General features: G+C 38.9%; 1 protein-coding gene across 6 annotated transcripts in view; it reads right to left on the minus strand.

Annotated features, from left to right (window-relative positions):
* Positions 1–24630, minus strand: part of DOCK7 (dedicator of cytokinesis 7) — a 223108-nt gene that overhangs the window by 40261 nt on the left and 158217 nt on the right. For 4 of the 6 annotated variants that reach the window (XM_075557038.1, XM_075557029.1, XM_075557063.1 and 1 more), the window contains exons 31-39: positions 21029–21211; positions 20765–20927; positions 13580–13676; positions 11190–11286; positions 9440–9574; positions 7883–8035; positions 2739–2897; positions 2003–2103; positions 414–606 (exon numbers count right to left, since the gene is read on the minus strand). In XM_075557038.1, coding sequence (XP_075413153.1) covers positions 414–606; positions 2003–2103; positions 2739–2897; positions 7883–8035; positions 9440–9574; positions 11190–11286; positions 13580–13676; positions 20765–20927; positions 21029–21211 — 1281 coding nt within the window. The remainder of the gene's footprint in view (positions 1–413; positions 607–2002; positions 2104–2738; positions 2898–7882; positions 8036–9439; positions 9575–11189; positions 11287–13579; positions 13677–20764; positions 20928–21028; positions 21212–24630) is intronic. The other 2 variants (XM_075557046.1, XM_075557055.1) reach the window with 1 other exon arrangement.

Raw genomic sequence — 24630 nt, forward strand, 5'->3', positions numbered from 1 at the left:
TTTTACTGCGGGCTCATTCAACTCATCACAATCCATCCATCCATCCATTATATCAAGCACATCTGTACATCTGTTGCCATCATCATTCTCAAAACATTTTCTTTCTCTTGAGCCCTTGGTATCAGCTTTTCATTTTGTAAAAATTTAATACATTTTATAGATGTTATAAAATCTAGAGCTGATTATAAAGCAGAATAAGTACACATGGTACTGATAATTCAGATATAACGAAACTGGAAAAAGAACTAAACAAGGAGAATTCCTTAAAGTTTTATTAACATCAATGAAATGCTCATTCGTCTTGCAAAGCATCACGATCAACCTTGGTTTTCCTGACAAAGGGAATGAATCTAAGCAGTGAAACACCAATAAAGGACATACCTGGAGTTAATTTACATCTGGCAGATTCCTACCTGAAAGGTTACACATCCCACAGGAAGGTACTTCCGGTCTTCAAGCATGCTCAAATATTCAGCGACAAGGGCTGCTGAATGGACCAGACACTGCGCAGCTTCAGCGTGATTGCTGCGTTCAGAATGTTTGCCAGCCATGTTCTGCAACCAGGTCAGCCGCAGATCTGGAGAGGTCTGGTAGCCTTTGGCAATTCTAATTGGAGCAGAAATGCTTCCCCATTAGCGTTGGCTTCCCAAGCGCAGAGGCGTTAGACAACTGGCTCAGTGTAAACTAGAAAGATTTTAATTGCATACAAACTATTCGGATCGTTTTTGAGTGATATAAAAATGTCTTTGAGTGTGTTTGGAGAAATAATAACTAGGCTCATGTTTTGAAAAAGCAAAACACAAAGATAAGCTTAAAAAGAGACATATGGTATTAAAATCTAGTCACTAAGTAAACAATCAGGTAAATGCTATAGGAGTTTCTTTTTCTGTATTTTCATGAAAATACAGAGTAATTTGACAATCAAGAGAAAGTGGGGAGATTTACAAATTATCGCATGATCTTTATTTTAGAGAGAACTTATTTTACTTATGAGCCCCCAAGTTAGGAACAGAGGAGTCATATGGCAAAGACCAATTCACAAGTTTTACTTAACAACTATGAAAATACAGAAGGAATTTCTCAAAAGATATGCTTAGAAACATTATCCTAGTAGCATACCTATATTTTAAATCAAGAAAACTAATGCAATGTTAAAACAAGTTTTTTTTTTCTTAAAGTACTAATTATTACATATAAAATATGGCCTGTGGCCTTGCTATGAAATCGGGAACCCAGAAAACCTGGGCCTAAAGTGTGTTTTGATTTTTAGAAATCCTCTTCTTATGGGTAATCACTAAATAGTCTATGTATAATTCTTTTTTTCCTTCTATGTATAATTCTTAAAAGAAGTCACTGCTCAGAGAATCTGGAAAAGCAACCTGGAAACGCTCATATCTTATATTTCAATTTTCCACTATCAAAATCGCTTAACTTTCATGCATCTTTTTCCCCCTTTCATCCAGCGTTTTCCTTAGGCCTCAATATCTAAGGCAGTGGTTCTCAACCTGTGGGTCGCGACTCCTTTGGGGGGGGGGGGGGCGTCAAACGACCCTTTCACCGGGGTCGCCTATGACCATCAGAAAACATGTACTTCCGATGGTCTTAGGAACTGAGACACTGCTCCTCTATCCATCTCCAGGCGCGTCCACCCACATGCTGATACTCCCACATACGAGTACCTGGCGTGAAGACTGTTAGCCATGCTACACGACAAAACTTCATTTATTTGTAATTAGAAATAAATATTTCACAATATATAATTACATATTGTTTTGTGATTAATCACTATAATTTAATCACATAATTATAACAATGAAAATACATTCTGCATATCAGATATTTACATTACAATTCATAACAGTAGCAAAATTACAGTTGGGAAGTAGCAACGAAAATAATGTTATGGTCGGGGTCACCACCACATGAGAACTGTCTGAAAGGGCTGTGGCAGGAGGAAGGGTTGAGAACCACTGCTCTAAGGAATGAATGAATCAAATGCTACCTGTACATTAGGTCAATCAACATCTCAGGGTCCTCCTGGTGTTCCTTCATTTTCACAGTGTCAGAGAGAATCATATGGAGATTGAAAACCAAATCTTGAACCTGCAAGAGAGGATTATAGAAAACAATTATTTAAACTGCCATTGCTTCCCAATCACTAAATTGGTTGAGGAGATATTGCAGATGAGCACCTGGTTTCTTCGGGACCAGCAGTCTGAAGTGAGTGGCGTTCTACTGATGTGTGGCTAGGTTGGCATAAGGCAGACGAAGGTAGGTGAACTCTACATGACTCACCCAACAGACTACTTTTTCGTCCCCAGTTTTTAACATAAAAATAAGTTGAACTATAGGTAGAAATAAAACATAGGGGCATAAGAGAAAAGAAAATAGCACAAAAGGAACAATTTCTCCTGAACTTTGGAAACTTTAGTTTTTTTAAAACAAATTTGTGTCATTAATATGTAGTAATGAAATTTCATCAAAATGTGTTTCAATTCTGACTTAATCTACTGTTCTACTTGATAAAAATGCAAAACAATTCAACACCAATATTAACTATTCCAAGAAGGAAAATTCCTTATGTAAGGAAAAAAGAAAAGGATAAAAAACCTGAGTCTTCTGTATAGTATAATACATGGAATATAGGAAGCTTTGCTAAAAGCCAAACTTTGATTTAACAATACATAATGTGCCAATTTCTATGTGTATTTTAATTAATTATCTAGATAATTTCTGACCTGGTCAGGAAATGTTGTTTCCCTTAATTCCAGATCTTCTTCAGCATATGTCAATATAGTCTTTAGTGAGCGTCTTAGGAATTCTTCATTAAAATTCTGAGATGTTCCCACAAGTGAGGAAAGTGACATGGTTACCTGCATTTTAACCCTGGCAAAGTTCTGTAACAGAGAAATGGTCAGGACAATAGGTAAAATAAGAAGAGTGATAAAAAAAATTTAAGAATATATATGAAAAATGTCCTAAGCAAAACACATTTTTAAAAAGAAGTGAGATAAACATATATTAATTATATTTTTGCTGTAAATAACATAATACATCTAACACACACACGCGCGTACACACACACACAAATTCTCCTTTTACTGGACACATGCATACTCAAATGGCTCCCAACAGCTCTGAGGATAAAATTCAGTATGCAAAACAAACGATCTGGTAGAGACAGAGAACACTGATAAATAAAATCACAATTCCTTCTCTTTCTACTCTCTTCCACACCAGCAAGAAGTACTGGAAACGACTTCTCTTGCCTGCATGCCTTTCCAGTTACCGGATGTTCTGCAAATAATGAGCAGCACACGTTTCTTTCTGCGTGTGTAGCGTGTGTAGTGTGTGCAGCGTGCTGCCTGGAAATAGCGTGAGAAGGGTGGTTGTACAGCTCACAAAACAAAAATCTGCACTCTATTATATGTTACTTATGATTAACATTTCTTTTAGTTTTGTTTTCTTAAACAGATTTTTTGGCACTTCATCCACAGGTCAGACAATTCAACGATTCATTTATCAAGAGTTGTACAATCATCACTACAATTCTCGAACATTTTCTTCTTGTACTCATTGTGATTCATGTAATTACTTTTTATAAACTGGCAAAAATATACACAACAAAACATTCTCAGTCCCACAACTTCTCCACATATAATTCAGTGTCAATATTTATACTATTAACGTTTTAAAACAGAGGATATGCGCCAGTTCCTTTCCCTAGAAAGTTCTATCTCGCTCCTTGTCCATCTGATTGAGAACATCATCATCTTACACTCAAGCACCTCCTCTTCTGAAAACACACCCTGCAAACATAAGCTATTTTTATTGGGCTCACATTTAACTTTCAATTTTTGCTTGGCATGAGAAATAGTTTTAAACTTAACTAGCGGCGAGATAAAGCAAACTCAAACGCATAGCAACCCTATCGGGCAGGATGGAACCGTCCTTGTGGGTTTCCAAGGTTGTGACTCTTTATGGAAGCAGAAAGCTAACAGAGTGGCTGGTAGTTTTGAACTACTAAACTGGTAGTGGCGTAGCGGTTAGGAGTTGAGCTGCTAACCACAAGGTCAGCAGTTCTAAACCACCAGCCACTCTGGAAAACAGACGAGGCTCTCTACTCCTATAAAGTGTTACAGTCTTAGAAACCCACGGGCACAGTTCTATCCTTCATAGTAGCTGTGATTCAGAAGTGACTTGATCTGTTTTGTTTTGAAACTGCTAGAAATTGATTTTGTGAGCTGACACTTTTTCATTTAATAGTCGGCAAAATTAATGATCACTCACTGCCACTAAGCTGTTTGCAACTCATAGTGATCCTACAGGGCGGGGTAAGGCAGGCCTTGTGGGTTTCCAAACCTTTAAATCGTAATGGGAATAGAAAGCATCATCTTTCCCCAGAAGAACAGCTTGTGATTTTGAACTGCTGATCTTATAGATAAGGGAATAATTTTGTACAATAAAACAGTATTTTTATTTAATTTTCAAAACCCAAGGCACACAAAAATACTTATAAGAGCAACTACAAGGCAGTCAATGACAGCCCACAGGCACATGTAAATTCCTCCTCCTGCCATATGACTTTGAAATCAAACTACAAACTGAAAGTCTTCCCATCAGTTATCTATCATTGTACATCTTGAGTTTTGTAAATATTTATGTACCTTTTATGAACTCAATACTAATGCTCCTCAAATAATACCTGAAGGGACTTCACAGGAAATATGAAAACTGAAGAAAAGATTTTCTCAAATAGGTCTGAGATTTTGTTCAATAAAACGGTACGCAGATAATGTAAAAATCTGCAATCAGTAAACCTACCGTGCTCAGTTCCACTAAATAAATCAGTTTAGGGAAACTAAGACCACCGACACTATTGTATGGTAAATAACATATCTCACTGTACACATCGTGTGGAAATCTCAGCTTCTCTTCTCTGACCAGTTCAGATCCCAGCAGTTTTCTTATCTCACTCCCAGTCACCTGGGCCCAAGTCAGCTCATCCCTGACATCTGGAGCTAGGTCAACAGGTAGTAGATACAAAAATGTAGGACTCTCTACCTAACTCCCTGAACTTCAGATCAACTGGTCTTTGCTAGGTTTAGGTTAAAAAATTCACAGGAACAAATCATAAAATTCACCCAACATAACTACGATAACAGAGATGAATGTAAAGGGAGAAATTCGTAGACACTGGGAGGGGTGCCAGCGCAGACCGTCCACAGCTCAAAAGGGCACATTTACCCTAGAAGCAGGAGGGCTCCGCAGTCTCTCTCTCCGCCAAGAAGAAATGCTCAGGCCAGCGCAATTTGGGGGACAGAAATGCGCCCTTTGCCATCTCCTAGCTACTACTCCCACTTAGCAGAACTCTAACGGGTAGCTCTTATCAGGACAGCTGTTCTCCTCTCAGTCCTGCCTTCCCAGGGCAGCGCTCAGCTCTCTCCACTACATATGGGTGGGGTCCTTGCTTGTTAATTACTAGCGAGGGCTCCCTGTCTGACCAATCAAGAATTTAATTCTTGTCATTTACCAGGTAGGTCATTTTAACCAGACCATGCAGAAGTACAAACCCACAGGCGTCTCAGAAGGCAGAACCAAGGCCAAATGATATTCTGGAAGGTGATTCCACACCCCATGGAGGGCCATAGGGCATGGTATTTGCTACGGGACTTGTGAACATGCCAACTATTTAATTTCCTCCCACTTAGGGGCAATGCTGCCTAAATTGAGGATGCAAGGCCTAAGAAATAGAAGACAAAAATATAAACTTTCTAATATTTGGTAAAAATTACTCGCTGATCAGGTATCAAGCATCAAAGAACAAAAAATCATTATCATTGTAAATGTGGGTGAGTGCAGAGTGGAGACTCAAAGCCCATTGGTAGCCAACCGGACACCCCTTACTGAAGGGTTGCGGGGAGGAGATGAGCCAGTCAGGATGTAGGGTAGTGACAATGAAACATGTAACTTTCCTCTAGTCTTTAAATACCGCTCCCCCCCAACTATCATGATACCAATTCTACCTTGCAAATCTGGCTAGACCAGAGGATGTACATTGGTACAGATAGCAACTGGAAACACAGGGAATCCAGGACAGATGACTCCTGCAGGACCAGTGATAAGAGTGGCGATGCCTGGAGGGTGGAGGGAATGTGGGGTAGAAAGGGGGAGCCGATTACAAGAATCTACATATAGCCTCCTCCCTGAGGGATGGACAGCAGAGAAGAAGGCAGGGAGAGACGTCGGACAGTGTAATATATGACAAAATAATAATTTATTAATTCTGAAGGGTTCATGAGGTAGGGGGAGTGGGAAGGGAGGGGGAAAATGAGCAGCCAATATTAAGGGCTCAATTAGAAGGTAAATGTTTTGAGAATGATGATGGCAACAAATGTACAATGACACAAAGGATGTATACATGGATTGTGATAAGAATTGTACGAGCCCCAATAAAATGATTTTTAAAAAATTACTCCCCTAAATTGTTACACCACTATATATTGCTAGATTAAAAATAAGTACACATATTGAAAGAAGGAATGAGGGCACAAGATTCAAAGATGTATCTGATATAACAAGTATGAATAAGCCTGATTCAACTTTCCAACTGGATCACAAGGCAAAACTCAATTCTATGCAGTGTATGAGAAGCACAACTAATGTACAGTGATTCCAAGTCATTCCAAGAAGGTGAGACGAAAAGCAAAGGTCATCAGGGCAAGTTTAAATTAAAAAGAAAGACAAATTCAAGAATTTAGTATCATACAAGGCAAACTTCAGGCAAATAAAATAAAAATGTTAAATTCAGTGGTTTTGTACTCTGAAAGAGAATACCATATATACTCGAGTATAAGCCGACCCGGATTTCAGTCGAGGCAACTCATTTTACCACAAAAACTGGATTCAAAATGTATCGACAAAGATGTATGTGTGGATTGTGATAAGAGCTGTATGAGCCCCCAATAAAATGATTTATATTAAAAAAGTGCTCAAAGCCTCAGCTTATACATGAGTATATACAGTAACTCACATGAAGACCTAATAGTTATAAATATCAATAAACTACATAATAATATCAATATACCACATAGAAACTAAAGGAGATAAACGCATGTGTAGGGTTTAATTTCCCTCCCTTAGTGCTCAAGTGAACAAAAAGTAAACATGGATACATACAAGCTGAAAAACATAATCAATACATTTGTTTTGAAGGGCTTATGGAACACTAAAAAACTATTTGAATATATAAATATACTCACCAAGAACACAATATATAAATTGTAGGATCACAAAAATATAAAAAAGTTAGTATCAAAACATTAGGCAAAAAAGCTGATCAGACATTGGGTTAATAAGGAAACTACAAAAACAGGATAATGAAAATATTATCAGAACCAATGAGACATCAAAACCATAACAGAATCTAGAAGTTACCAAAAGCAGTGTCATAATGGCAAATTCACAACCTCACATGCTTATATAAATAACAATAAATGATAAAAAATAAATGCATTAGGCACGTGATTAAAATATTCAGGAAACATATAGCATGTGACTCATACTTAATGAAAAATACTAAAAATGGTATTTCAAAGACTATGACACACAATCATAAATCGGTATCAAATTTTTTTAAATTAATGTTTAAACCTTCTAATTACTTGCTTTTTACCAGAAATAATGAAAATTTAAAATATTTCAAAATTTAAAATATTTATAGTCTAATTCAATACACTACATGTTATTTTTAGTATAAATTGAGGAATTCATTTTAAACCTGGGTTAAGATTTCCAAATTCCTACAAAGGAAACTATTTAATAGATACCTGGAGTTCTATTGCATTATGGATCCAGAGTCGAGTCATGAAAAAATACTTACATTTCCAATCTCAAAGTTCTGTCTCATTAGTAGGTAGAGAGAGGCACTAGCATGTGACCGTATTGTACTGATACTACTGCTACAGTGTCTGAGAAGCCGGAGACATAAATCAGCACACTGCTCAGTCTCTTCTTCGAATAGCAGTTCCGGGAACTGTAGAGAAATGACACCAACATTGAAGTCCTACAGCAAAGGTTCCAGAGACGTGTTACCACAACTGACCCCAGTCCACTGGCATCAAGTCAATCCTGACGCACAGAGACCCTCTAGCTCAGAGTCGAACTCATCACAAGAGAAGCCCACACTGAAGTTTAGCTCTTAATTTCAGATCCTTTTCCATATCAAAATGACTAATTCTTTTTTTAAAATCATTTTATTGGGGGATCGTACAACTCATCACAATCCAAACATACATCCATGTGCTAAGCACATTTGTTGCCATCCTCATTCTCAAAACATTTGCTTTCTACTTCGGCCCTTGGTATCAGCACCTCATTTTTCTCCCTCCCTGCCCCATCCTCCCTCACGAACCCTTGAAAATTTATAAGCTATTATTATTTTTTCCATGTCTTACACTGACCGATGTCTCCCTTCACCCACTTTTCTTTGATCTGTTCCCCTGGGAGGGGGTTATATGTAGATCACTGTGATCGGTTACCCTTTTCTCTCCTCACCTTCCCCTTCCGGTATGGCTACTCTCATTTTTAGTCCTGAGGGGTTTTTCTGTCCTGCATTCCCTTGTTTCCAGCTCTCATTTGTACCCGTGTACATGTTCCGGTCTAGCCGGATTTGTAAGGTAGAATTGGGGTCACATTAGTGGGGGGAAGGAAGCATTAAAGAACTAGAGGAAAGTTGTATGTTTCATCGGTGCAATATTGCACCCTGACTGGCTGGTCTCCTCCCCACAACCCTTCTGTAAGGGGATGTCCAATTGTCTACAGATGGGCTTTGGGTCTCCACTCTGTACTCTCCTTCATTCACAATGATATGAATTTTTGTTCTGGGTCTTTGACGCCTGATACCTGATTCCATCAACCCCTTATTATCACTCAGGCTGGTGTTTCTTCCATGTGGGATTTGTTGCTTCTCAAATGGATAGCTGCTTGTTTATCTTCAAGCCTTTAAGACTCCTGACACTCTATCTTTTGATCAAGCATGGCACCATCAGCCTTCTTCACCACATTTGCTTATGCACCTATTTTGTTTTCAGCAACTGTGTTGGAAAAATGAGCATCATGGAATGCCAGGTTATTTGAATAAAGTGTTCTTGCACTGAGGGAGTACTTGAGTAAAGGCCCAATGCAAAATGACTAATTCTTGTGTGTACGTTTTTGTTTTGTTTTTTATTATGAGAAAGCGGTTAAATGTGAACCAAGTAAAAAATATATATTTTTAAGTTCAAAGAGAGACCTTAATAGGGAAGCAAAGAAAATTCAACAGGGTCAAGTTACAATTTAACTTTTAATTACAAGTCTATTAGCCAATGAGTGTGTCAACTATCTTAAACAATGTTAATAAAGAAAAGGTCCGATAGGACTGCAGGCATGAACAACTTACTTTTGAGACCAGGGCTCTCTGTGTAGCGAAGCAGTGCTGTAGATAAACTGCACTCTGGTTACAGGCCATGCTATGTAGTAGCACTTTCAGCACCCCACCAAGGATGCTCTCTTTGGATTCTGTTACAGAAACTGTCTGCAATTAAAAAACAAAAATGGATGAAATGGAGCTACTCCTACCGTTTGGCTAGGGAAGTACAGCACATAAACAAATAAAAAGAAAGCCGATTCAGGAGAACTTCGAAGAGAAGGGACTCAGCAGCAAGGATGGCAAAGCGTTGGGAGGATGGACAGGGGATGGATAGGGTTTAAATGCAGGAAGGAATTTGAAAACACAGCAGGAGTGTAATGGCAAAAAATAAGCATAAAATATGTTTTCAGAAAATCAGTATATTAATTTAGACTGACGAAGGCACATCACTGACATGACTGACATGCTGGCTGCAACAATGGGCTCAGGTACGTGGTAACCCGACTCCAAGGTGTACCCAAGAGAGAGACACACTCTGAGCTATGTTCTTAAAGGAATGAGGGTGCTCTGCCCTTGTTGTTTTTTCCTTCCCACCAACTAAAATACGGACGTGGTGGTCAAAGTTGAATGCTTATCTTGGGTTATCCTGGAATGGTTTTTTGTTCGTTTTCTTAGAATAATTCTAACAAAGTGTTTTTAAGAGCCACCGTGTCAGTTCTACGAATGTGAAACAGAAACACTGCCCAGCCATATGCCATCCTCATAGTTGCTGCTTTGTTTGAGCCACTGGCGCCTCCACTGTAGGGATTCCCTGTCATTTGGGTCTCCTTTTGGGCCAATCCTCTGCCTACACTGAGCATGATGGTCTTTTCCCGGGATTGGTCCCTTCTGAGAATAGGTCCCAAGTACATGAGATGAAGTCCTGCCATTCAACTAGCATAGTCCTTGAATACAGACCCTTCAAAGTCTGAAGATTTCCCTGTTTGTTTCCTTAGGTAACCAGGAATTTTTTTACTATTTCAAAATTTTTAAATGGTAAAATTTAAGGTATTTAAAACATCACTGAAACATGCAGATTAGCCTAGAGGCAAGCATGAGGTGGTTGTTGCAGTAGCGCTGAAATCAAGACCTGACAGTGCAGGCAGAAGCGGGAGAGGAATGAAGGGGGCAGGTGAGACACACACTCAGTCTAACAACTGAGAGACCCGAGTCAGGCTGAAAGCCTGATTTCTCCACTCACTAATTGTGGGATCCAGGGTGATTACTTAACATCTTTGTGCCTCAGGATTCTTATCTACTGGATGAGGGCATTAACATCTTCAACTGTTTCATTAAGGATCAAACAAATTGATATTTGTAAAATGTTCAGGACGGTGTCCAGCACAGGAAAAACTAAGCAAATGTAAGTTCTCACTGTTGACTAGGTCTACAATAAGGACGGAAAGGACTGCTGAGGGACATCACTCCACATACAGAACCGAAAGACTGCTGTGGTGTGCAAAGGACATCGATGTGTCGCTAGACTGCACATGTATGCTGAGTGTAGTATGATGCAGAACATCCGACTGATAAATGCACTGGACATTTGGAAATGCAGAACAAGGCCTTAGAAGTAACATCTGGAGTATAATCAGTCTCTTAGAATCAGAAGTTGAAATTGCGGTAACAGATTAAATATAAAATTATAGTTAGAAAATGTAAGTACATGACTCAATAAAAGCCTGCCTCTAACTCATTGTATTAAGCTGAACATTAAAATCCTCTTCTGTGTGTTGCTTACCTGAACAACAACCTCTAAAGTATCCAAAATGATCAGGTTTGCTTCAGTTGCTAGGTTTCCATCAATTAGTGCTTCGTGTTCAATTTCTGCTCTTGACCTAATATAAAATATTATTTATATTTACCGATTGAAATAAATCAAAAATCTCTATAACAAAAAGACTAAAATGTTCAGAAATATAACACTTGAAGCCATTTTCATTATTTTTGTACACAAAAGTATGAAGGAGAAGGCTTCTACTCTTCCTTTTTCCACCATGTATTTTCTTCCCGGTGCTGCCCTACATGCCACTTCAACCACAAATGACCAGCTTGCAAGCAAGAAAAGCGCATGGTTTTATTTTGAATGGCACTGACACTAGGTGGTGCTATGTGAATGTTTATTAATAGCTGCTTCAGATAAAGCAACATTCAAAATGTGTAGCATTCTTTTTACCATTTGAAGGATTTCTCGATGTTTTTAATCCAAAAATTTTTAATAAACCTACTCCTAGGAAATAATTGAACTCTTCAGTGAACCGTTAGAGGAAATCACTCACTCGAAATAAAACAATTTGGTAAAGTGGTTACCTGAATACTATTGATAATAGCAGCAAATGATTTTAAAACTTAAAAAATAATTAAGTTTGGTCTGTGGAGACAGTTGACATTTCTGTTTTCATAGCAATCCACTGCTATTGAGTCTTTTCCAACTGACAGCTCAGAAATGAATTGTCCCACAGGGTTTCCTAGGCTTTACATTAATTGAAGCAGACCACCTCATCTTTCTACCCCAGAGAGGTTGGTGGCTTTGTGATTCGTAGCCAATGCTTAACCCAGTGCTTAACAGGACGAAAGCTCCTTTTAGAAGCAATAGATAGAGAAACCATACGTAAGTCACAAAACACACAAATCACAGTGAAAGAATGAAAGCACAAATGCTCTCAAAGTTCTCGGAACCAGTATTTCTGAATCTTAACTGTCACCACTAAAGATAATATTTCATAGATTACATTATAAACCATTTAAGGATAAATAAAACAGGATACAGTTTTCAGAATTAAATTATACTAGAAGATACAAGGTGCTCAATCTTTTGCATTTAAAATGTCCAGTGGGATCTTTTAAAGAAGTTTAAAAAATTGGGTTTAAAAAATGAATCAGGAAAATATCAGTCTTCAGAGAACTCTGTAAAATACAGCAAGATACCCTTAGCAAACAAATCTTAAAATTGCAGAACTAAAGTAGTACAATAATAATATAGTATATGGCTGTTTTGTCATTTCTAAAACAAACAAAGCAACCCAAAACAATCAGAGCAATGAATTTAAATAGAGAAAAGAAGCGAGCATACTGGTCAAAGCTCAAGAAATTTAACACATTAATATTAGATTCAGAATATGACAGTTCCAAATTCAGTCTATGGTACTGAGACTAAAGTTGCTCTCTGCAGGCTCTCAGGGGGCCTGCTGTCCTTATGTCCTTTGAGCTAATATGACTCAACATTTGCTTGTGAGAATTTTCTACGGTTTTGGCGTAAGATGATTATCAGACAGGGTGACCAATCACTCTGGTTTGCCCTCAGATAGGACAAAGGGGTTCTCTAGCACTTGGACGCTTGGTGCTGAAACCAGAAAAGTCTGACGCAAACCAAGTTTTACAGGCCAGTCAAGTTATTCAAAAACCAACTTGTGATCACAAGTGTTCCAGAGAGAAAATGCAGCCCGGTGATCGATTTCAATCCAGGCAATTTTACTTGCAGTCACTAAGGAGTGAGACGGGCTTATTTCCAGTTTTTCTTACATTAAACATGCAGATCTTTAGGTCCCCAAATGCAAGTAAGTGCCAAAGGCATTCTCCAACCAGATTCCTCAGTTTGGTTAGGAATTAAGACTTTCCTTTCTTGTTCCTTAGTGTGGCTATGCCTTGAGAAATTTCACTGTGTTCGCGTAAAGACAGAGTGTCTGTTCCACTCCATTCTCTGCATTGCTGCCTTCCCTTTACTTTGCCCGCTTAGCACACATGGTTCTCCTTATCAGGTCACAGACCGCGTTACAATTTCTGTATCTCTTATGCACATTTGTCGTTGGTTTGGAAAGCAGTTTCTTAGTTTGCCTTAGTACTAAAAACAGAGTTTTGCCTTTTCTCTCCAAAAGAACAGATTAGTTTTCTAATTTTGTACCCATCCCTAGAAACATTTAGTTCAGTGCTCAGAAAACAGTTGAATACACTTTCTAAGGCGATTTGCTGAGAAAAGTCAGCTGTACAATGCAATAATTTGCTTTACTCTACAACAATGAAAACCTATTACTCAAAATCATCCTTAACCTGAAACTGAAAAATTAAGTAAGTGCATTTTTTCTTCTCTAATGTTTTTATGCCTAAAGTACATAAAACATGAGGTCATATTACTTGTCAAGTTTCTCTGTGTTTTGGCGCCAATGAGTCATATCCTTTCTCCACCTAAGATTTTCTTGACTTCCAAAGGCACTTCCAGATGGGCTTCTCTCTGCCAAAAATATTTAGAAAACAATTCAAAAATAGTATTTGCATTAAAATATCCATCTCCATACTTAATGACATAAAGAAATACTACATAATACTGTTAAAACTATACATATCCATTTTATGCTACATTTCAAATGAAAATTTCTGCTTTTAATTACATTTCCGCGCAAAGAGGGAAGGAGAAAGAATGGAACACATCCTGGCCTACCAACCCCGAGGACGATATTTCTGCTCAAAGCAGGCAATGCACAGAGAGGACGGTAGGGCCAGCCCCACCTTGAGACACAACATCCCTCACTGACAATAGCGCTATAGGGGACCAACACTGGACACACAGTGTGAGAATGGTGCCCAATCTGACCTTACCACACTGGGGCAAAACACTAAGAGCGTGCAACAGAGCAACTAGGGAGCAAAGCAATGAAGTCCCCAGTGAATACCAAAAACAGACTTTGGGGCCAGGGCGTGGCACCCCATCAGTCTCAACTGGAAAACACTCCTAAAGGTCAACAAACTATTTATAGGTTTTTCTTCTTTTGTCATTTTTGTTGTTGTTTTGTTTTGCTCCGTTTCGTTTTTGTGATTATTATTGTCTCTACATTTATATCTAGATAAGATAGGTGGGGTAAACCATCTGGAGAAGAAACAATGGGACTTATGGTTGGAGCGGCACAGGAGATGGGGAGGACGGGAAAGAAGGGGGATGTCAACCAGCCCAGGAACAAGGGAACAACAAATGATCTAAAACTGATACTGTCTGAAATTATTAGGGTTACCAATGAGGGAACTGGAACAAATCTGAAACCTTTGACTCAGGAAATACATAGCCTATAGGAAATAGAGAAGGACACAGAGAGGAGGCACAAGTTGACAAGTGGGATATACTAAAGATGAAACACTTGTGTACACCGAAAGAATTCGCCGAGAGTAATTAGAGAGACCACAGACTGGGAAAACATCTTTAGCAATGACACATCAGACAAAGGCCTTATTACGAAAATCTACAATACTCTGCTAACTTACAAGAAAAAAAAATTGTCCACCGAGGAGGGGGGCAAAGGATCTGAACAGAAGTTTCTAAAAGGAAGACATCTCAACGGCCAATAAACATATGAGAAAATGTTCCAGATCTCTAGCCATAAGTGACATGCAAATTAATACAACTATGAGATACCACCTAACACCCTCAAAGAGAACCCAATTCAAAAAATCAGAAAGTAACATGTGCTGGAGGGGCTGTGGAGAGATAGGAACTCTTGTCCACTGCTGGTGAACCTGAAGGTATGTATAGCCATTATGGAAATCAATTTGGCAATATCTAAAACAGATGGAAATTGAGCTAACATACGATCCAGCAATTCCCCTACTGGGTATATACCCAGAAGAGACAAGAAACAAACCACGGCCAGACATCTGTGCACTAATGTTCATTGCAGCACAGTTCACAATCACAAGGAATTAGAAACAACCCAAATTTCCATCAACAGATGAATGGATCCAAAAACTGTGGTACATGCATACAATGGAGTATTACACATCCCTAAAAAGCAGTGATGAATGCATGGAGCACATCACCTCATGGGAAGAACTGGAAGAAAGTATGCTAAGTGAAGTAAGCCAAGCACAAAAGGACAAGTATTACATGAGACCGCTGAGGTAAGCTCAAAAAATCCAAAAGGGGCATAGGGAAGAAGCTACTGTATCCATACGTCCCTGGGGTGAGCTCCAGGTAATATGACAGGGGCCAGACTAAACCCAGGGATACATATGGTAGCCAACTCAAAAGGAGGGGAAAAAAAAACATGAGTAGCTGGGGGAACAGGGCACTGACCCACCCAAGGGAGGATGTTGACTGTGTCTCCACAGGGAAAGAGGAACCAGACTTCAACCTGGTGCTACAAGACAAGAACTCAGCATACTGTCATGAAGCAGGGAACCAATAGAGAGGCCTGAGGGGCCGGCCCCATTACCAATTAAGTAGACAGAATCCCCCCACCCCCAAGACTTCATTTCAGAGGACAGCTCTGAAGCTACAGCTCAAGAAGAGGGATGTGTCTGATCAGAGCACACAGGTGCATACGAGGCGGGAGGAAAAAAGAGTGAAGCACATCCTGGCCTGCCAAGCCAGAAGTATTTCTGCTCAGAGCAGCCAAGACACAGAGAGAACCATAGGGCCAGCCCCAACATGAGACACGGCATTCCTCACTGACCCATAGCACCATGGAGGGCAACACTGGAGACACAAGGCGGGAATTGTGCCCACCCTGACCCCTCTCCCACACCAAGGTGAGACACTGGGGTGTGCAACAGAGCAGCAAGGGGAGCACAGGGAACACCAAAAATAGACTGTGGGACCAGGGTGTGGGCCCCATCAGACTCAACTAGAAAACATTCTTAAAGGACAACAAATAGACCTTGAACTATTCATAGGTTTTCTTTTTTTTTGGTAGTTGGCTTTTGCTGTTGTTGTTGTTGTAACTATTATTTTCTATTGTTGCTTTGTTTTGCTCTGTCTTGTGTTTGTGCATATTGTCTCTGTATGTCTATCTGGATGGGATGAGTGGGATAAACAAGCTGGAAGAGAGAACAACAGGACGATAGTTCCGGGGGCACATGGGAGATGGGTAAAGTAGGGGAAAGGAAGTGGGTGTTAACAAACCCAGAGACAAGGGAACAATAGAGACCAAAAATCGATGGTGAGGAGGGTCTAGGAGGTTTGGCAGGGCTTGATCATGGGTAATTTAAACGAGAGGAATTACTGAGACCCCAAAAATAAAGGCTGAACATGACAGTAGGACGAGAGGAAAGTAAAATGAAATAGAGGAAAGAACTAGAAGGCAAGAGGTTACCAGAAGGCAGAGTGAAGGGCAGTGGATACTAAGGTGTCAGAGCAAATAAAAGGGATTCACACAAAAACAGCATAAATGGAAAGGCATCGAGGATGGTGAAGAAATGTATATTGACATCACAGAACAATGATTTCAGGCTTCCCTAGAAAATCACTGCTCCTTTTAGAAAAAAGCAGGATTGTAAATTGGTTGAGAGGTTGCAGAGAACAATAAAAGTAAAAATTAATAGTTCATAATGACAAGAATAAAAATTAAAAAATGAGAAAGTATTATTTGTCATACAATAAAGAACATCTCTAAATAGCTTTTCCTTTCCCTTTTTTGCTTTCTGTAATTAAAGACAAAAAAATCTTCAGCCATAAGAAATTTTGTGGGGGGAAAAAAGAGATATGTCTCTATAGGACATTTAAAAAAAATCAGCGACCTATTTACATTTCAAATATAGAGCCCTGCTGGTGTAGGAACAAGTTGGTCAGCTATCCCTACGGAATCAGCAGTGTGAGACCAGCAGCCACTCTAGGAGAAAGAGCGGGCTTTTTAACAGCCTCAGCAATTCACCAAGGCAGTTACATCCTCTCCTAAGGTCCTGATGGTCAGAACGGACTCAGTGACAGAGTGAGTCCTACAATGGTTAGGGGCTGGGCAGTTCTCACCCGCTGGAGAAGAGCGCTAGGGATCTGCTTCTGTAAAGGTTACAGACAAGGAAACTGGAAGCAGCACTTCTACTCTATCACTTTCAGTCACTATGAACTAGCTGGGATAGTTCACAGCAACAATCTGTAACTTTTTTTTTTTTACATATGAGTCTTTCACCTCCTTGCTTAAAAATGTCTGTCACTAGGTGACCTTAGTTTAAATGCCCAAATGTAAAGAAGAATTGCAAAGACAATTTTCCCAGAATAAGTATAACTTAAAATTTTGCATTTAAACAATGAAAGTTGTACTCAGGTCACTGAGTTAACAGTATAACAAATATTGATCACTAACAGTTTCATCCTCTCCAAAGAGAAATCTCAAAAGCAGCTGGAATGTAATAGAAAGAACATTAAATTGGAAGTAAAAATATCCTAGCTCTGCAACGTATTCTATGACTTTGGGCGAGCTACTTATCTCTGGGCTTCAACTTCTTTAACATAAAATGAAAATAACCATTCATGAGGTTTTAGTAATACTTATGACCTAAGTAAATGCTAATTTTCTAACATTTAAAAAATTTTTAATTTTCTTACTTTTCCATGGGATTGTTGTGTACAATGAGTTCAAAGTTAAAACCCAGTGGGAGATTGAAAATTACATATACTGCAAATACAAAAGCTATTCTTGTAATTCCTTCAAAGGGAAGCTCTAGTCTGAATTCGTTTTAAAAACCCAAACGTAAGGTGTGGAAGGGGAAAAATGAGGGGCTGATATCAAGGGCTCAAGTAGAAAGAAAATGTTTTGAAAATGATGATGGCAACATATGTACAAATGTGCTTGACACAATGGATGGATGTATGGATTGTGATAGAGCTATAAGAACCCCCAATAAAATTATTTCTAAAAAAATAAAAACTAAAATCCCAAACATTTACATATATGTAAAAGATATTAAAGTTAAAATTAATCACCACTACATTAATGCCAATCAAAAAACAGCAATGAAAATGTCTTCAAACTACATATGTATGCAAACTTTCACATATTCATATATTAAGGCAACAAGAAGGGATTACAATTCTTCATTTACAATGATGACAAAGTCATTTCCTGGACTGAAAGGAAATTTCAGCCACAAGGACATTATTTTTAGGTCACCTTACAATTTATACTAGAAGGGTACCAAACCCCCCCCCCCCCCCGAATTCTCCACCCCGTTCAAAGCTATGTAAATTTTTTTTACAAAATAACCATATCACTTTCAAAGTACTCTCCATTACACTTAATAATCAAATCTGTGATTCCACTCTTGGAAACATTGTTCAAATGCATCTGTTTGGATGGCTGACGGCACCTCCCTCATGGTTTTCTTTACCTCTTCTACTTTGTCAAATCACTGTCCTTTCCTGTCCCTCTTCACTCACAGAAACAGAAAGAAGTTGCATGGAGCAGGGTCTATGAGTAAGGTGCATGGGGCATGAGAGGCATGATGTTTTTGCCAAAACTTTGCGCACTGAGATGGCTGCGTGAGTAGGTACATTGTCGTGGTGGCAAAATCGGTCTCCCAACTGCCATAAACCAGGCCCTTTTTGTTGCACACTGTTAGCAATCTTTTCGGAACCTCTAAATACAAAGTTTGATTAACAGTCTGACCTGGTGAAAAGAACTCCAAATGCACTATGAGTGGACATTCGGGAAGTTGACAGATGTCCAGAATAAGGTTTGTAATCAAACAACACTTTCACCTTTCTTGAAACGAGAAAACCACGCATACACTGGAGTTTGTCCCACAGCGCTGTCCTTGTAAGCTGTGCTCCACATCACAACAGGTTCTGCAGCATTTTACCAGGTAAGGAAATAAAATGTCACAGCCCCATGGTATTCTCTTAAAAGAACTATCACAAAAAACAAGGTCCAAGTGAAATTACTTTTACAGAAAAATTCACTGTGACCAGAAGAATACCACTGGGTCACTAACTCATAGCGAGTAGCTCAATGCTCGTCTAAAGGGGAAAATGCGTACGACAAATGCTCCGCCCAGCACAATTCTGGAGTTTTTGTTACGCCTCTTAAATGATTTCCAAAAAAAAGAAAAAAAAATAGGCTAGTTGAGTTATACCATTTTTTAACTTCTCAAAAAAATCACAAACGAATGAGGAAAAAGAAGATAGGTTAAGTGACTTAGCCAAAGTAATATGGCTAATGGGGATGAGACTTGGGATCAGAACCAGGGCATAAAATGTTATTAAACTGTGTTCTCCCTCTACATTTGACTTTGTGGCTAATATTTTTGGCTTAACTCTGTTGATATTGTTAAGTGCCTTCATGTCAGTTCTGACTCATAGCAATTCTATGTAAACTAGAACAAAACAGTGCTTAGTCCTAAGCCACCTTCACAATTGTTGTGCTGAGCCCATTGCTGCAGCTATTGTGTCAATCCACCTTGTGGAAGGTCTACCTCCTTTTAGCTGCCCCTCCACTTTACCAAGCATGATGTCCCTTCTCTAGAGAATGTCTCCTCTGAAATGTCCAAAGTACCTGAGTTGAAGTCTCACCATCCTTGCCTCTAAGGAGCAGAATCACCTGGCTGTGCTTCTTGCAAGACAAATATTTGGTTGTGTTAGCAGTCTGTATTCCAATATTCTTCACCAGCACAATTGAAATGCATCCATTCTTCGTCGGTCTTCCTTACTCAATGTCCAACTTTCACATGAGGCAATTGAAAGCACCATGGCGTGGGTCAGGCACACCTTAGTCGTCAAAGTGACATTGTTGCTCTTTAACACTTAAAGAGGTCGTGTGCAGCAGACTTCAACCAATACATCATGTGAGCTCTTCCTTGAGCACTGATTGTGGCTCCCAGCAAAATGACATCTTTGACAATTTCAATCTTTTGTCTATTGGGCTAGTTGTGAGGATTTTGATGTTTACACTGAGTTATAATCCATACTGAAGGCTGCTTCAAGGCCTCCTCACTTTTAGCAAGCAAGGTTGTGTCATCTGCATATCACAGGTTGTTAATAAGCTATCCTCCCATCATGGTACCACATTCTTCTTAACATAATCCAGTTTTTCTGATTATTTGCTCAGCATGGATTGAATATGGATGGTGAGGGGATACAACCCCGACACGCACCGTTCCTGATATTTTACACCTTGCTCGGTTGTACAACTTCCTCTTGATCATTTGCGAGTGCTGCATGAGTACAACGAGGTGTTAGAGGATTCCCATTCTTCTCGTGGCTACCCACAGTTCTGCTGATCTGTGTAGTCGAATGCCTCAGCGTTCAATAAACCCAGTACAATGTCCTTCTGGCATTCTCTGCTTTCACCTTAAACCCAGGGCATGCTAAGTTGCCATGCAAAGTGAACATGGGAAGAGTGAAAGGGGTGCTATTAATATTTACACCAGGGCAATGTGTAACTGAGACTATCCAAAGCAAATAGGGGAATATGTTTGAAGCTTAGTTATAACTTGAATCCACACAAGAGAAATCGGTATTCAAGAGTTGTATTTATACATTTAAAGTGTAGATTTGTCATTAAAGTCTTGCAACAATTATAAATTACAGCACATAGTTCAAAGTAATATAAAGAATCTCACCAGAAGGTGAAGATACTGTGTACATACCGAGTTGTCCTCGGCTTCGGCGTACCATTTCCTGTCTAGCTCCTATGCTCCCAAGAATCGCTTCTTCAAGCTTTGCTCTCATGTCTTTAGATTTCTTAAAGGTTAAACTATTCATTCTTTCAAAAACCTTCTTTCCCTAATATGAAAATAATAGAAAAGAAGGGGCTTTAAGAAAATTTTCTTCCCATTTTCCATATTATATTTCTTTTCTGGCTAAATGGTATAAGGACCACTTACTTTGTACTCAAAGCAAGATACACAGAGGTAAAGTAGATCTAATAGCCGGTTTAGCTGAAGGACTGAGAGATCTGTAAACCACTTTTGTAGAACTGTCTCATCAGCATTCTTGAGAACCCAAAGCAGACAGATCAAAAGGCTTCGACTTGATTCTGCTGAAAAGGTAGTATGTTGTCTGCCACTCTGAAAATAAATAGTAGAATGAGAAACACTGACCAGTAACCATTTCTCGATTTGTTTGGCTGTTAATAGTTTTCTTCTAAAGCGGTAAAACAGAAATTGCTTAAAAATCAACCATTTTAATTAAGAAGCTAGAAACACCCCAAATGCCAATCAGTAGAATAGATAAAGAAACGCTGGTAGTATATACACACAATGGAATATTATGCATCCCTAAAACACAGGGATGAAACCATGAAACACCTTGTGGGTTACGTGGACCTGGAAACCATGCTAAGTAAAATCAACTACGAAAGGATAAATATTGTATGAGTCTACTACTATAAGGATAAAAATCAATATAAAGGCAGGCTTCTGATCTCAGGTCAGTCCCAAGTACTGGGGTCAGTTTCTCAGGATGTGGGGGATAGAGGAGAAGCGTAATCAGTTCCTGCTTTATAGCATTATTTTAGAGTCACCCCAAATCAACTGATAATCCTGCAAGAGTGATAAGGAAACCCCACTGGAAACTCAGGTGAAGAGGTGGAGGGCAAGGAGGCATGCTTGTCTTAGAGAAGTCAAGTATACTTCTGTTAGTGGGTGAACTGGGTAAGGCAACTGGGAAAATAAACTTAACATGACTTATGTAGTCTTTGAGGGAACACTTCAAAAGACACCATCAACATGGCCTAGAAACATTTTTTAAAAGCATTCACTCTCATAAGCCATCAATTACAAGTGCTGATGAGCATGGGAAGGAATAGGAACTCTCAGAATGCAGATGAAATATAAATTGGATAAAGCTTTTGGAAAAATATTGAACAATACTGGTATAGATGACACACATATTCTATGGTCAAGCAAATTCTATTCCTAGGAGTATACTTTAATGAAAGTGTCAATACACAGGATACATATTAAAGAAAGCATGCAGGATTGCCATTGCAACAACCAAAGATTAAAAAAAAACTACTCATGTTTTATTAATAGATAGTTTATAGACAGGTAATACCATTTATATGGCAATGAAAACAAGTATAGTTACATACTTTATCATGGATGAACACTGAGGTCATAATGTAAAGCTACAATGTTTAGGGATGCCTAATAGGTGGCAAAACAATTACTTTTAAAGGTTATTGCACATTGATCGAGATAAAGTGCTGAGGAGAGAAGTGGAGGGTAAGTAGTCGGTCTGGGGAAAGAGCAGGCTAAGGGTTTGGAAGAAAGCCATTTTTCTACTTTTTATCCTGAGTACTAGTTACCAAAATATTAACTTTACTGTCTTTCGTAAACTTGCACATTTATACTCCATGTACTTTCCCACGTAAACTTAATGGAGTTGTTTAAAAGTTAAGAAGCCCAAAAATTAAGAATTAGAGAAGGATCAAATTGAGCACGAGAGAAGGGGACATCAACGGTATTTGTTATGTTCTTGCTATGGGTCAGAATACACTCACTGGAGAGATGAGCACTGAGTCCACAACTGCTATACATTTACTGGTATATGCTTTACATGCTTCTTTATGTATGAGAAGTTTGTATAAATAAAAATAATAACTTAAAAGTATGCTGCATTTTGATGAGGCTTACATCTATGGTAGTGGACCTTCAAGTTTTGAGGACTGTACTTGAAACTGATGGCAACCATTTTATATAAAGTTTTAAACCTAGCTATATTTATACTTCAACATGGCAGGAATTTCAGGTTATAGAAAAGTACCTGGCATGGATTATCCTATATTTGAGTTAATTTTAGCTCCACGGTTCTTACCTTAGTTTTAGTAAATCGTTTGTAAAAGAATAAAATATAGGACCTGCCCAATATTCACCCTCAGGAGGAGATCACTAAAAATATGAATGCCATAGCAAAGCGTGTTGAAGAAAACAGATGGTGCTCAGCTATCAAAAAAAAATAAAAAATAACATCTGGGGTCTTAAAGGCTTATCTGAAAACAGGCAGCCATCTAAATGAGGAGTGAGCTTAAGTCCACACAAAAGCAGCACACCAGCCTGTGTGATCTAAGGATTGTAAACAATAAGATACAAACCCAGAGGAGGGAATGGCACCCAAGGCTAAATGCTTAATACTCAGTGTGCAGAACACTAGAAAGCCATTTGCAGGGTCCCTAAGTGGATTGAGTCCATGGTGAATTCCCACTGTCCATGGACTAGCATGTGACTAGTCCTAATGTAAGACAGAGCATTATAACATGGATTTTGGTAGCTGTACTTAGACTGGACTGTAGCACTTTGTCATTAGATCTCCCTTTGGACCCATTTTAAATTTTTTCTAAAGTTTTACTATCCTCTGCTTTTTATTAGATTGTGGTTTTATATGATTTTATATGATTGTTTTATATGATTGTTGTTGCTGGGTTCTGTTTTAGTTTTCTGTCCTTGCTTTGTATGGTTTTGTGTACAGGAAAGACAAGATGCATCGATTCATGAAAACAGTAACGGGATCAATAATCACCTGGGGGCACAGAAAGGGAGGGCAGGGAAACAAGTAGTCAACAACAATGGGTACAAAAAGGAAACAAATGTTCCCAATTGGTTGCAGAATCCTTCTTAATATGATTGTATGATGTTAATTATAAACCAATACAACAATTTTTAAACACGAAAAATATATACCTGCATGTGGAAAAAATAGTCACTTTATAAATGGTATAAAATAAGTAAATTTATATACCTTCATCTCTAGGCTAAAAAGAAGTTTTAGCTGATCAGAGTATGTAACATAAAAATAGTCCCTTAGACAATAAATAGAATTTGGGAGCCCAAAAGTAACTCCTTAAACTTGGGGTTAATTGATTTTTGACAAGAGTTAAAACAATTGAGAGAAAAATCAGTTGTCTTATAATGGGGAGTGGGACAACTAAGTGTCCCTGGACAAAAGAATTAAATTAAACTCCTACCTCACACCATTTGCAAAAATTAACTTAAGTTGCCCACGAACACCACGAAAGCGTACTGTTAAAGTCTTTTGGGATCGTGTCTAAATCATAGTCTCTTAAGGAGCCCCAATAGGTACATGGGCTCTTCATTGAAGACTGAGCTTTAACACAACAGATGAGTCTGAGGACCTTTGAGCAACGGAGGATGCCACACTGTGTGGTGACAGGAGCTCTGGATACTGCGTGCTGCTGCAGAGGCTCTGGGCTAGTCACTATTCTGCTGTGGTGGAGGTGGATGCAGCCATGTGTGAAAGGTCACACAGTTGGATGGAAGAGGGCTGTCTTTGAGAAGATTCTCAAAGAGCTGGCACCCCTTTTGAGAAAACGATCTTTGCTGGTGGCATTAAAGGAGACACTGAAAAACATCACGTAGAAATGGTGAACAGTATCTGAAAACTGGTGTACTTGAAATGACAACCGAGGCAGGGGCAAACAAGGAAGTTTGCTTCTGTAATTTTGGATCACCATGACTCTCTAGATAAG

Source organism: Tenrec ecaudatus, chromosome 1, assembly GCF_050624435.1.
Source record: "Tenrec ecaudatus isolate mTenEca1 chromosome 1, mTenEca1.hap1, whole genome shotgun sequence".
NCBI classification, from domain to species: domain Eukaryota; kingdom Metazoa; phylum Chordata; class Mammalia; order Afrosoricida; family Tenrecidae; genus Tenrec; species Tenrec ecaudatus.